General features: G+C 38.9%; 2 protein-coding genes across 2 annotated transcripts in view; both read right to left on the reverse strand.

Annotated features, from left to right (window-relative positions):
- Positions 1–7,365: 7,365 nt before the first annotated feature.
- On the reverse strand, positions 7,366–13,112 carry LOC118741156 (protein transport protein Sec24C-like). Its single transcript, XM_036473021.1, has 11 exons — positions 12,486–13,112; positions 11,962–12,291; positions 11,388–11,909; positions 11,102–11,325; positions 10,794–11,035; positions 10,497–10,612; positions 10,181–10,429; positions 9,674–10,123; positions 9,447–9,615; positions 8,588–9,378; positions 7,366–8,510 (listed from the first exon to the last, which is right to left on the reverse strand). The coding sequence occupies exons 1-11, from the start codon at positions 12,744–12,746 to the stop codon at positions 8,370–8,372; spliced, it is 3,495 nt and encodes a 1,164-aa protein (XP_036328914.1). The 5' UTR covers positions 12,747–13,112; the 3' UTR covers positions 7,366–8,369.
- Positions 13,113–14,454: 1,342 nt separating this feature from the next.
- The window catches only part of LOC118742053 (endonuclease G, mitochondrial-like), a 22,113-nt gene continuing 21,390 nt past the window's right edge, over positions 14,455–15,177 (reverse strand). The window contains exon 2 of the mRNA XM_036474021.1: positions 14,455–15,171. Coding sequence (XP_036329914.1) covers positions 14,545–15,171 — 627 coding nt within the window. The 3' untranslated portion in view covers positions 14,455–14,544. The remainder of the gene's footprint in view (positions 15,172–15,177) is intronic.

A 15,177-nucleotide genomic window follows, 5' to 3' on the forward strand; every position in this document is an offset into this window, starting at 1 on the left:
ACAGCTTCGCTACAAGCAAACCTACCCGGAAAAGACAACATTACAAATGTTAAGATATTATTGAATTCGTATTGCAACTGACTCACAACTTGTTTTAATTAAATATGTATGTAGTTGCCTGACGCTTTTATTGATACATATACAAAAAGTTTTTAAAATTAATAAATGCTTAAACATATTCCTAAATTTGTTCCATTTCCAGGCTAGCTACTATGGTATTAAGTATACAAAATTTTGTTTCTTTTTTTAATAAATATTTTAACTTAGCAATTTATATTTATATGTATGTACATATATGATCATGAAAAATTATTATTAAAGAAAAAAAAACGATAAATCTTTTATACACAGTATATGCACTTGATAAAAGAAATTGCTAACACTACAAAAACTGAAAAACAACAGTAACCAACTAAGCTATTAAAAAAACGATTACACTCACTCACACACCATACACAGAACTAAAAAAAAAATCTGATGTCTTTTATGCAAAAACTTGCAATTAGAAAATTTGTATACATAGCTAAATACCTAATTGTGTGTATATGTACATACATACATACAAAGTACACAATTATATACATGAATGCAAGCATTTTGAGCATATATGTATGTACATTTGCCTTGATGCACACACTTATTTACACACACACATCGGACATACATAACTACTGAGCATAATATATGTACAACATAAATACAGTATGTAATTAAAAAAGCGAGTCTTAATTATCGAAATAAATTTAAGACAAATAATTAAATTGAGTAATAAAATACATTTGACAGGTACATACATACATAGTATATAACATGATAAAAAAAAAAAACTAAAAATACGTACAATTTCTTTGTGTTTGTTGGTTATGCCGATCGGTGAGAGATATTTGTGGACAGTTTGTCTCCTTATAAAATATGACAAATGATTAAGGAAGCTCGTTTTAAAATACATCGACAATGGGATATTAGAAAACCACCAAGCTGTCTAAGAAGCCCCCGCAAACATATTCTGAGCGTTCAGAATATACATACGAGTCCGAAAGGAGTCCTAGGTGGGTAAGAAATATGAGCTTCAAAAACGAAAAATATGTGGCTCTTATATGAATCTTTTAGGAGTCATATATGATCCAAGTTATGAGCCAGCACCTTGTGCCAATATAAAAACAATAAAGATTTGAAATTTATATCTAAACTTGTTAATACAGAAATTGAAAATAAATAGAAAACAAAAAATAAACTAAATTTAGCTGCAGCTGCTGCTATTAAATGCATGTTGGAATGTATATACATATGTATGCACGTATGTAAGTATGTACACTGCCGGAACAAAGTATTGGCACAGCAAATTTTTCACAATATATGCAACAATTTTTATTCTAATATTTTTCCGCCAATTTTGTATAAAAATATGATTCATTCTACAATAAAAAACATAAAATATAAGTCCCAAAATTTGAGCAAAACTCGCGAAAATTTAGCAAATTTTCATGCAAATTTTAAACATTTTAATCAGATTTTTTAGAATTTTGTTTGAGTATGCAGTTTTGCAGCCCATATACATATAATAATAATAATAATAATAATAATAATTTTACTATCTCAATTGAGAGTAAAAGGAGAACAGATGCAGAAGCGTATGGGAACGCAAAAAGCACTATTTCCTGTATAAACCTGTTTACTTGTCACAACATAATTATTAAAATTTATACATATTCAAATATTTCGTTGTTTGATTCAATTTTTTAACAAATATAAGGTTCTTTGCTTTCATCGCGTTTTCATGAACTTATAGGAAAAAAACTCCGAACTGAATCCTGTAACTTCTGACTAGGGACAGTTGCTCAGTTACTCTCTCAAAAGTGTTCCCATTTACAGGTTTTATGTCTATAGGAACGACCTCCTGTAAGTTCTGTCTAAATCCTGTAAATCGGACTGCAGACTAACTGTTAAAATGTCATAAGATTTATAACGGCTGGAAATTCAATGCGGTTAACGGGTTAAGCTTAGTATCCAGCTCTTACGAAAACGGTCAGGAAAAAAATTTGCCATTATTTCGTGTGTGTGACCAAGGAATTTTGACATCTGATATTTCACAGCCTCTTGCCTCACTCTTTCCTCAAGAAATAATGGAACGGACATATCGAGCCCTAACCGCCAAAATAACGCAAGCGAAATTGTTTTGTCAAAATTTTCTTTTTGGTGCAGAAATATTCCTAGAGCATCTAGTTGCATTTCTGCATCAAACAAAATTTTTTTTGAAAAAATGTCGGTTACATTATTTTGGCGGTTAGGGCTCGATATATTTTGTTGTTGCAAAAATGGGTTGCCCTGTGCTGTTTTTTCACAAAAAAACTTTAGAAAACGTAGTAGAAAGCGTAGCAAATTTCTTGAGAACTCCGTACTGCCTTAAGGAAATTTTACATGAGAAAATGTCGTAGTCAGAGAGTTGGATATTAAGCTAAAATGTGAAACAACTAAACATATCGAGCCCTAACCGCCCAAAATAAGGTGAGAACATTTTTTTTTTTAATTTTCTTTTTGAATTTTTTACACGGACGGAAGAATGGGAAATCTGGCAGCGAAAGTGCGGGTATTATCTGCCGTTTGTCGAAAAGCGAAGTAGCGGGCGCTACCGTGCCTCAAACAGATGCGCACTTGGTGCAAAACTAAGAGGCGGGGAGAAGGAGACACAATATAGGCGCATAGGCGAAACCACACTCGCAGACCGGTGGAAGAGCAGTAGCTATTGCACAAAAGAGAGACAGCGACCAAGTAAGAAATGATAGAGGACTTGTCGAAACCACAATCGCTCGAAAGAAAAAGAGCGAACATATGACACCCCAAACTCTCGGTCCAAGGGAGAAACGGGCGCATGCACCCCTTCCGACATCGGGAGCCGAGGCTAGGCACTTAGAGCCGACTTGGTGCCGCGCAGATGCCAAGCTACTTTTGTGGCGTTAAGGGAGCATCAGAATGCTGATGATGAGTAGAAACCATGCCAAGGAGTCGCTAAGTTCGGATGAGCTCACTGCCTTACAGGATGTCATAATTGTCGAGGTATTCGCATCTGCCGGTATTCTGCGGAATATACTTCGGACCAAGTAAATGGCTAGAGAAGGTTGCATCAAACTAACCGACTCGAAGGGGACCGTATTATGTGCTAAAAGAGGCGATGATATACCACCCATTTACAACATAACCATTCTCACCGCCTTGACTGCAGCGTGCCGACAATCCAGCAGCTTGAAAAGGGATGTGATGACGTCCTACCTGACCAATTTCAGAAGTCTACGGATATTTCGTGCCGCTGGTTTTTCCCCTTCTGCATACGTGAGTTGCTTAAGAAGTGGTTATATTCTAAAACCTTGAAGGCTGGTCAAAGTTACTTTCATATATAAGGCAAAAAACAAGGAGACCAATCACTTACTCCTCATTTTTTCAAAGACGCTTGATGAGCTTATTGATCTTTAATGATAAGCAGAATACACATTTGCAGAAATCACAGAGAAGTCTTGGTAGAAGGACTATGCGGTTGGTGCCTTCTTCTATGTACTATATCAAGGGGGTTTTCAATGTCTTGGCTGTGGCAATCGTAAACTATCAAATAGGTTTAGGTTAGGTTTACTTATCGCTCGCTTCGCTCAGTGGGGCAACTATCAGCTGAAGGCCATTGTCGAGAAGGTGATATCAAACACCAATTTTGCAACCTTAACAGCCGGGTTTTCTCTGACACTCGCTGAACGAGTGAATAATCTGCGTTTGTTTCTGGACAGTAAGCTTTTCTGGTAGCCAACCCTTGAGCAAGAGCAAGGCATTAAGAGAGCGTCGATAGCCTTATATTAGCGCAGGGGGGCCATTGGAAAGCACGGGGAACCTCTCACCGACAAAGCTTTACCGGCTCTATTTAACCATAAGGAAACCATTCTTATTGTATGGAAAGGTTTGAAGGTGGTACTATCTGGATGGATGCTAACAAATCCAATACGTTTTTACGTCTTACTTGTCTCTCGATCGCATAAGACCTCTTCGACTTATGGCTTATGGATTTGTTTATCGGACCACAGTAAGAAAATGGTGGGGGTAACAGGTTCTTTACTTATTTTAAGTCACCTTATTGCTATTCTCACCGCTCCTTGGTCGAGTCAAAATTGTTCTCTCTATATCTCAAGTGTACTCTGGCCAACTCATCGCAAATTGATATCTTTGCCTCTGTAAGGACTAGCACCGGTCTTGAAAATGTTTGAAGCTTTTTCTTGAAAAGACGTATCTCCTTCTTTTTCTCCCGAATCTTTGTATGTTGCGTATTTCTCCTCAGTTGCGCTGCGGCATTCTTCTTCACCACAACTGTTTCATTGTGGGTGGTCATAACCCAGTGATACGAAGAGATTGGAGTACGTAATTCCACTGCCCTTTTCTATCTGAGCAAAAAGTGAGAGGCCAGCGCGAGATCTCTTTTTTGTGGCGATGCCTAAGGCAGGAGAACCTAAACTGTACAACAATGTAGTGATCCGAGCCGAAGTTAGCTCCTCGAATGAAAAGCACGTCAAAAACGCTTGAAACTTATCTTCTTTGATCAGGGGACAACCAAGTGGCTTCGTATATGTTTCAATGCAGGCGTCTGGTTCTACCAACTACCGTGTTTCGTACCGCGGCGAGGTCAAAATTGCCGTTGTCGGAGATGTGTGAAGCGCACGATGCAGGAATTGCTTGAGGAATTAGATCTCAGGGAGGTTGAGCTTTATGGCAGAAGCGGATGCTAACATACCATAAAGGAGGTGTAGCCCTGAAATAATAAGATGGACTATACACACACAAATTACATTAGCCTCGTTGAGGCAATTACTCACCAAGCTATAATGACAGAAAAAATGTGCATGTGTCCGGCAACTACTCTTGAATTAGTTCTCGATCTTGAGTCTCTTCATTAACTCTGCTGAAATAGGACAGGAAGGGATGTGGGAAAGAAACGGTCATATTCTCTAGGAATATATAGAATTGGGGGTGCTCGACTCCTTCAAACTTGCACTGTACACTGCTATACATACAGCTCAAAAGCTCTAGAACGAACAGGGCAGGTATCGCCGCAACCAGAACCAAAGTGGTCTGCTCCTATGGGAAAATACCCGAGCATATTTGCAGCGAAAGTCTATGGAATTCGTCTTCGTGGCGAGTAAAATTTAAGTAGCAATTGAAGTTAAACTCAAAACTCTTATAAAGTGAAATAAAATCATCCTTAGTCCTTGACTGTATTGGGGAAACTTAATTCCTTTGGTAGGTAAAATGAGATTCAGCTGGTATGGGTACCAGGCCACAGGGCGATAGACGGAAAAGAGATATCGGACAATCGGCAGTCTTACAAGAAAAATAGCAGCTAACACTCCTATCAGCCCTAGGCTCTCGAAAGAAGTCCCCTTCTTTCAGTGAACATAATAGAAAAAGCTCATTAGGACTTCACCTGCCAAAGTACGTAGCATTAAAGCCTCTAATATCTAAACAGCCTCCCAAAAGTGGTACTTAAAATACTAACAGGCAACTTTACAGTATTGTATTGTGGGCCGACCAAGTAGATCCCATCGCATATTCTCATTGAGTGTGGCGCTATCAGCAGAAAAGTTGAGTGAATCCTAGGTTTAATGTGCCCGTAGTATTCGAAAGTTCACACTCTAACCAAAAAAGCTCTTTTTGACTTCCGGAGGGAGTTAAGCTTAGAAAAAGTGATGTGAAGAGTAAACAAGGTGGAGGTCACCAAAGATCTCTAGGCCGCGGCAACGTAACCCAAGGCACCACAAGGGTTAATTTTCACGACATTCGGGCCTACGTAACCAGATCTAGTATAGCTGGCCAAAACTGTCACTCTCTCCCTCTCTCTGTGGAATTTGTATGCTGTTAGTAACAACTACAGCAACGGCTTTATTACAGCATCTCCCGCTTACATTTCCCAAGGTTTGCGTACGGTAACTCAAGAGTCGGGATAGAGTTTAGTCGTGCATAGCCAGAAAAACGACTACACCCCATTGCACTATGGGTACTTGACCAATTTTTGTGGCAAAATTTAATTATGACCAAACAAGTACCTAATTTTTTTAAACAAAAACATGATTTTTGGATTGTTTGGCATATGATTGCCAACATTTTTGCGCCAAAATAATTCTTAACCCTTTACGACCGATTGGTCTTAACGCGCCACTTTATAATTTGAGGTTATTTGAAATATTTGTATTAAAGAAAATGGGGTACGGTTTAGTTATTTGCCCAATGATTTCGGGCTATTGTGTCCAGATGTGTGACCCGATTGACGCACTTGTAGCCAAGGGTCGAAACTTTAGTCTAAAACATAATTTTGTAATTTTCGGTCACTGATTTATTAAAAAATTCGGTTTGAAATATGCACTTTTTGTGAATTTCGGAGTGAGTTCTGCGCAAAAATATTGTGGTTAGCGTAGCCGGAGCTGGACTGATGAGGCTTATTTTTTTTAAGCGCAGCCGAAGGCCGCCGTAGCGGAGAGAGAGACCACCTCTTACCACGTTCCCACGACAGTCGGGTCTACATAACCGGAACGACCCAGATTTATATTTGGCCAAGGACTGTCACTCCAGCAACACTCCCCAAAAACTCTTTGGGGAGCTTTTATGCTGCTACAACAACAACAACAACCACCTCTTACCAGCTTTACCAACTCTAACGCCGTGAATATCGTAGTCATGTAATTCAATCACCACTTATCGCAAAGGAAGGTCTTCACCTAGAGAGACGCGCGTAATTCTGGCACAATTAATGTCTGGATATTTTAAGACTTAACTTCTAGTCATCCAAACTCGACCTCAATAAAGCCAAAACAAGCAGACATCAACCAACTCTTGACGATAACGATTGATAGACTAGCCGATTTAGGCAGGGCTTAATAGTGCCACTACAAGAAAAAAACCGTATCCTTTAAGTAAATTAGAAAAAAAAAATTCATAGCAGTTTTCAATGCATTAAAGATATTCCAAATATGTACTCGTATTTCTAATATGAATGCAGCGTATTATGCTAGAAAAAAGTAGGGCTGTTAAAATTCTTATTTACTCAAATACTATGTACGTCTTGTAACATAATTTAAAGCCATTGAATATTTATAATAAACAAATTTTATTTTAAATGCGAATAAATTGTATGTATGTATATTTTTAAATATATATAATATTTAAATTATGTGTGTTTCTGTTCACGCAATAATCATAAACCCGCCACACATTTTCACTTACATAAACTTTTAAGCCTTGACCACTAGAAGTTTGTAAAGGATTGCAGAATGGGAAGAAAACTTTATAAGGTCCTTTAAATAATTCCTATTGTAAAGAAACACTTTCGAATAAAAAAAAAACTGATTTTCGCAACACTTATATTACAACATGTTTGAATTTTCTTAAATGGTTTACAAGTGAGCTATTAAGAATTAAAACTACACATGTATACATATGCAATAATTATCTAATATTTAGTTGCATAATAAAGTTAACATGATTTTCGTTAGCTAAAATGCCTCGCATATGGGTGCTAGAAGGTCAAAAGTCACTGCAATTAAAGGTATTCTAAAAGTATTGAATATGTAGAATGAACTACGTTTAATTTTTTATAGTCTACATAATTTTCAACTAGCATTAGTCCTCCAAGGTGCTATACAATATAATATTGATAAATTTTTGCTTACGTTTCCAGTTAGGTGAGTACCACTACGAAAGAAATAAGATCGATTTGCATAAGATTGGCAAATATATTTTATAATTTTGCCATTTTTCGTTTTTCAGACAATACAACTAACTCTTTTGTTTGAATAATGTTTTCGTGTATATTTCTCAAATATGATAACTATCCTTTGCTTTCATTACAATTTAATAAAAATAATAATAATAGAAATTTGCACAACATATACCTAAAATACACATAAACGAATAGAGCACAAGAGCTAGCGCTGGGGTGGAGAATGCAAGATATATATGGATTAGCGCGAATTCCAAATTAACATATTATTTAAGCGAGTTGACACAATTACATTAAGTTGCAGTTAGTATTTATTTTTTTTTGCTGTTGTGTATGGATATATACTAGAAGTAATAACATTACGGTACCATCTATTGTATGCGTTCAAATTATTTATTTGTTTGAATGTATGTTTATATAGGTATGTATGTATGTACGTGTAATTATGCATCATCTACCATCTTTTACGCAAGAGCCTATGCAAACGTGCTCGATTCTAGGAATAGCTACGGCACAATAGCGGCGACGCTGTGGTGGCGTACCTTGTTGTTGTTGTTTGTTCTTTATTCCCACTTTGCGACGACATATTACAGTTGCAGTTGCTGCTACTTTTTCCAAAACCTACAAGCTAACTTAATAAATCTTTAATCTCCTTATGCAAGTGACATAAGAAGTCGACATAGCTGGGTGAACCGTCTGTGCCGCGATCTTCAATCAGGAAATGTCGGAATACCGATTCCAGTTTGTCGTTTTGTCGCACGCAAGTTACCTATTAGAGGCGAAAATAGAAGAATTTTTAAATGCAAAAACAAAACAAAATGTTGGTGTAGGTTGCATTCCACTCACCCTCATGTTCCTAGTACGTTCCTTCATAATCGTATCGATAATGTTGCGCACACGCTGAGCCAATGGCGTTTCACCAATAATCGCAAAACGTTCTGCATTCACTTGCTGTGTGCACTGCACACCGAATATCGGTTGTAAGAAGCTTTGTGGACACGATTGACCCAGCCAAACAAAGAGATGCACACCGTTTTCGAGAATGTAGGCGCCATCTTCGCTCATCTTTTCGTGTGTACAACGTAACGACATTGGCAATTCATTGTCATCTATATCGACATTGTGAATTGGAATGAAACGTGGATACAAGTAGCTAACAGACATATTCAAATCCATGGTCATCACAAATTGCATGACGTAAGAACGATCGTCGAGCGTCATGTCGGAACCACCAGAGATGGCGTCATTTTTCATCAAACAAGAGACATAGAGCGGCAACAATTTCAGGCACTCTGGCAGTATAAGTTGACCAGCAGATGTTGGTGAAGTGCAATGTTTTCGATAGCATGCCAATATTTGCGCTGAACGATTTATGAGATTATCCTTGACTTGCTTCGGTGTGAGCTCGAGCAATTTGAAGCAAGCTTGTTTAGCAAATAACAACATCATGGCATCCAAATCGCAGCATTTGAATACCTCCGCAATTGTAGTAGTGGCACGAAGTGCTAAATTCAAAATACGCAAGCGACGCTGACCACTAACCGATGTGTAGAGTAGAGCGATTTGTAAGTAAATGTTCTCCTCGGGAGGCAATTTGTCATCATGCTTAATCTCAATAGCAACAGCCTTGTTGCAGTCTGTTACGGATTTAAAGAAGAATATTTTAAAAGATGTATTAATTTTAAGAATTTCGCCCACGTCCTACCTGTGCTAGCCAATTCAACATCGGTTGTGTTTGTCATAAAGAAGTGACCATAGAAATCAGTTGGACGTATGCCGGCTGAAGTGCGCACGCGCATAACAGCATCAAAAGCAATTGGGCGTGACACGTTCTTGATGATGTCCTCAATCAAACGATTGCCATCCAGGTCAGCCTTTGCAAATAAATACAAGTATATAGAAAAGGGGGCATTTTAATTTCTTTTAACTCACTTGGAAGTAGGTGTACTTGTAGACCTCTCCGCCACTGAGTCGTGATACTTGACCCACCGTTGCAATATCAATGTATGAATTATTAAATAAGAATAAATCAACCGACACTCCATTCTGTACACATTCCTGCCCCAATGCATTGTAAGAATTACACTGTGGCGTAAGCACAGTTTTCTCCTTTTCAGTACCAAGCAATTTACGATCATCACGATTCTTTAACTTTCCGCGTCCTTCAGCAATTGGAAGTGTCGAATTGAAGACTAACAATTTGCCAGCACAATTGGAAGCTTTCAATGCTTCCAGACCGGCTTGTACAGCTGGATAGAACACGGTTTCGGTCTCTTTTGTATCGACAAACATTTTCGGTATTTGCTCCATTAGAGCATCGATTAAAGCATCGGATTCTTCAGGATGACAAAGGAAGCCGTCAAGTAGTGGCATAAACATGTCCTGTATGGTTAGATTAAAAATTACCTTAAATTTATTGTATGACATGTGGAAACTTGCCTGTACATCGCCAACGACCATCATTTGAGGTTGTGCCAAGCTACTCTTTATATTATAAAAGTGCACTGTACTGTTGTAGGTAATAAAACCGACACGCATTTTAGATTTCTCCTGCCCCTGATCAACGGGTAGGTGTTTTAATATCTGCTTGACCTGCGAACAAAGTAAATGCACTAAACCCGATTTGATGGTGTTGTAAGAGACATCAATCACGAATACGAAAGCAGGTATTTCCGGGGGTGTGTTATTCTACCAGAAATATGAAAAATTGCTTACGATATATTTATTTTTTATGTAAAAAAAAGTTAATGCTTACGCGGCAATAGTCCTTCGTAGCCAAAAATTCATAGGTACCCAATACTAATTCGGGACGTTCATACTTGTCTACACGTTGTCCGGTGTGATCCAAATGTTGGAAATATTCAGTTGGCACTGGAAAATAAAAAACATATAATTAAAATGCGTATAAAATTTGATTCCCGACATGCTTAACGATTAATATATAATACAATAAAACAAGTCGACAAGAACCAAGAAAAATTTTAATAACAGCAAAGAAATATAAATACATTTCCTAGTTCCATATTCCATTAATATAACACTCAAACTTTACCTTCTGTGGTTACTTTGCACATAAGACATTGGAAACGTCGTCCAGCATCTACAAACTGCATATTTGGTGACATGTATGCCTTGCAACGATTGCATCTAATTGGTCCCAATTCGCCGAAGTTAACAATTGGGGGCTCATATTCATCCTCCACTGTACGTGCCATTGGTGAGACGAGCAGGGTAAATGGCAAAGCTGTAGTTTTCAATAAATCAGCCGTAGCGGGGATGCAATACAAAGAGGATCTGTAGCAGATAATAATGACATGAAAATTAAAATAAACATTCAAATAGACATTAGCTTCGCCATACCTGACATAACGTGGCGAGGAATTTCCCTGATCCTGCACCACATATTTGGTAGTGACCAATGGCGGCAAAAGACCTGGCTGATTGGTGACAAAAGCGCCACCAGCATTACGCTGGTTTTCAATAATAACGCTTATTGGATTTGGCATCTGATCGGGATCGAGACGGCGCTGAGCCTGAGGATACTGTTGCGGCTGTTGATACATGCTACCCGGTGCTGGTGGTTGCTGCAACGAAATATGGATTAACTTAGTGGATGCATTTAAGAAATAATATTTTGCAAGCGTACATTAAAACCGGGACGTCCTGGCATTGGCGGCTGTCCGGGTTGTGTTGGTGGCATCATTTGCCCAGCATAGGCACCCTGCATAGGCGGTTGGGGAGGATAGCCAGGTTGTTGTGGTGGGAAACCCGGCTGCTGTGGTTGTGGCGGGTAATCAGGTTGTCCGGGTTGCGGGGGATAGCCAGGTTGTGGCGGCTGTGCGTGATAACCCGCTTGCTGTGGCTGCTGCTGCTGTTGCTGTGGTAGTGGCGGATAACCTAACGGTTGTGGTTGTGAAGGATAGCCAGGCATCGGTGGCATGCCCGGTTGAGGTGGCAGCGTTGCTGCCGCCGATGTAGGCGGCAAACCTGGTTGACCTGGTAATACAGCCGGTTGTGGTTGTTGCTGAGGGATGCCAGGTTGTGAAAGTTGACCTGGCCTAGGTGGCATTTGTTGTGCGCCCGGTGGCTGATATTGTGGCATAGCGCCAGCTGCTGAAATTGGTGGCGCTGCAGAAACTGGTGGTTGGCCAGGTAATTGCGGGCCAGCCTGTAATTTAATATTAGGGAATATATTTTGCTATGCAAATAAATTTCCTTACACTCGGTTTAGCTGGCGGTATGTGTGGCAATCCTGGTAAGCTTGCGCTGTTTACAGTCATTTGATTTGGTCCACCTGGTACAGATTGCATACGTGGAGTCGCTGCATTTGGTGCTGGGTTATTATTGCTTGGTAATGGCTGTTGCGATTGCCCACCAGTTGGAGGTCCATTTGTCAATGGTGGGGCATCTGGAGCGCTAGCAATAGTGGGAGGCGCAGATATGGGCGCACCGGGTAAGTTAGCGTTTGCATATGGCGTATTGTTTTGAGGAGGAACAGGTGTTTGTTGCTTTAAAGGGTTCATGGATAGGCAACTCATTGAAGATGTTAACTGAAAAAAAGAACAAAAAGATTTTAAGAAATACACATGTATGTACCGGAAATGTTATATACAAATTTTTAAAAGCAGGTTCGTTATCACTAATAATTGCGTTGACCTCAAAGTGTGCGTGATTGTACTTTCTTATCAATTAGCCCAGCAATTTTTTACAATATGAAATGCTACTTTAATCTTTGTAAGCAAACCTGTTGTTGATAATTGCCATTTAGTACTCCTGGTTGATGCCCTTGTCCATAATTTTGTTGTGGTAGCTGTGTTCCGGGCACACTTCCCAATACGGATGCTGCCGATGTTGGCGGCATGCTGTTGGGTGGGTAGCCACCACCACTCGGCGCTCTCATTTGAGGTGGTACTATACCTGGTTGCGTTGGCTGCTGTGGAGCCGGCGGCCAGCCCATTGCATATTGTGGTTGTTGTGGTGGTGCCCCGTAGACGTTCGGATTCATGTTTTTCTATTTCTTTAACTCTTTTCTAGCTTAATTGTTTTTGCCTTTGTTTGCCAAGTATACAAAACAAGAATGCGCGGAAGGTGGAGACGGTCGGTGCAGAAAACTGAACTTTCTCACAGAATGCACAGCACTTTGTTGTATGGGATGTGTGAAAATTTGTTGCAATTACAGCTATGTTAATTGCAAAAAAATTTTTAAAACCACAAGTACTCTAAAGTAAAGGGTCTCTGCTCGCGTTTTATGCAATTTTCAACTATTTTTCCACTGTATAAACGCTAGAATTTCTTCAAACACGTCGAAGAAATTACGAAAAAATATCACTTCCACGTCAGAGCCAGTTCCAATCAGATTTTGATGTTTGCCACGTAAACAGTGCTGCCAGCATGCACATACTCCAAGTGTAAGTTGGTGTATTTTTATAAAAATTGTAAATCTTCTAGGAACCGTTTAGTTGAATGAAATCAGGAGCAGTGTACGAAAATAAACTATATTGTACGTTACGTTTATTACTTTAACTGTTCGGTACAATACGTAACAAAACGGCTGAGTTCACTTTGGCGATAGTACACTACAGTAGTTTAGTAGTTACAGACGAAACAACAAACGAAATAAATCGTGCAGGGAAAATATTTTTATGTATGTACATATATGCAATAAACAAATACAAAACGAATGGCTGCAATGAATAAAAAAAATAAAAATGTTTTTTAATTGAATTGGATATGAAAATTTACAGAAAAAATTATTTTTCACGTAATTGAAACGTTTGCATACATATAAAACGTACCCTATGGTACAATTGTCACAAACGAAAAGCAAACGTTTCTCGTTGGGGAAAATGACAGTGAATCTTACAATTTGTTTCTGACTATTTACAAAACTGTACAAAACAACAAATGATATGATGATCGATGAGCAAATGGGAATTGTTTTGTACAGAGAATGTATTCTTCAAAAGTAAAAAATAAAAAGCATAAAATGTTAGGTTTTGAGTAAAAGGCTTTTACCTAGTGGGAGTGATGCGCTGCAGGGTAAATTGTTTACAAAAACTACTGTCAAGTGGCAGCTCGGCAAGTGCCAGGAAATTCCGATTCATTGGTGTGTGGTGTGTTCAGTGAAGGAAAACAAAGCGGGTGTAAATGCAAACGGCTGTTGGGAAAATGTCAAATAAGAATTACAGTGTTTTTTATTTTAATCAACGGCTCAAATGATCAGATCAAAATTGACGAAAATGAAGAAAAAAATAACAATTTGCTTCTTCCATTGGCAAATTATGGCACCCGAAAAAGCTATGTCTGTTTGTATCGTGAAATAAGAAGTGATTTGTGCATCTAGTGCAAGTAAATTTTACATCCGCCGCTTTGCTGTTATCACATCTTCCTTTATGCTAAGGTTTCCGTTTCCTCTCCCCAGGTGTTTGACAGTGTGCGCGCGTGAATTTATTTGATGCTGTATGATGTGTGCTTTCATATCAGTTAAGATTAATAATAAATTGTACATAAACGAAATCTGTGAAGTGTTATATTATTTTTTAAAACAGTGATACATATGTATATCGCGAGAGTGTCAGTTTCGCAGCTCTAGAACTGCAATTAGCGGACGTGGGCTATCGGAAAGCTCCAAGTGACTCTAATAACAATGATGAGGAATTTCGTAAATAAGTGTTCTGTTATTATTATCTACAATGCCGCAACCAAAAAGTGGTTTCACTTTTACATAAAAGCCTTAATTAGCACACCATAAAATCGTAACCATCTATTATCTCCCCTCAAATCCACCTTCCCCATACAATTATTCAAACAAAATTTCTGTATATATCACATGCCGTACTGTAATTGGTCCCAAAAAAGAAGCTTCGACGAAGGCCATTGAAAAATTGCAGTCCTGCAATGTGCTCAATTTCTCTAATATCGGCCAGGAAGTTGCGTATATTCGTACTGCTACTAATAGGTGCATTTGGCATTATGTACGCCTCCATATAGGGCGGACCGCCTGGTAGCTTTGATTCGACAGTGATAACCTTGAAAAAGTGCGTTGGCACCGCCACAGTATTCTCACCAATCACTTCATATTCCACACACCATTTGCCATCTACCTTTCTGCAATTCTCCGCATCATTGACACCGCGCAGCTGACGTTTCGGCTTATAAATAGGACCGGTGCAAACATAAACGGAGCCATAACGCTCAGTTAATTCACGTACATAAATCTCTAAATTATTCCATGCATCACGGTTGAAGCCCTTTCCGACTTGTGGTGCAATATTGGTCAGATAAAATGTCTCATTACAGTGTGTCTGATGGCATTTATGATTGCCAGCGGCTGCCAGATGGCCCCGATCAAATCGTGAATCCCTGTAATCCGTTAAATCAGCACGAAAGTTCGAAGGCACACTCATATCGGCTTGATAGTAAGACTCGCGGCGATG

Source organism: Rhagoletis pomonella, unplaced genomic scaffold, assembly GCF_013731165.1.
Source record: "Rhagoletis pomonella isolate Grant_MI unplaced genomic scaffold, Rhpom_1.0 Rhpom_scaffold_00006, whole genome shotgun sequence".
Taxonomy (NCBI): Eukaryota; Metazoa; Arthropoda; class Insecta; order Diptera; family Tephritidae; genus Rhagoletis; species Rhagoletis pomonella.

What these genes read in the sequence shown, in the direction of transcription:
- LOC118741156 (XM_036473021.1), bottom strand. Translation starts at nt 12,746, where the DNA reads ATGAATCCGAACGTCTACGGGGCACCACCACAACAACCACAATATGCA. An exon ending in ATGGCAATTATCAACAACAG is followed by an intron (nt 12,292 to 12,485) that starts GTTTGCTTACAA and finishes TCTTTTTTTCAG; the next exon opens with TTAACATCTTCAATGAGTTG. An exon ending in TCCTCGCCACGTTATGTCAG is followed by an intron (nt 11,036 to 11,101) that starts GTATGGCGAAGC and finishes TATCTGCTACAG; the next exon opens with ATCCTCTTTGTATTGCATCC.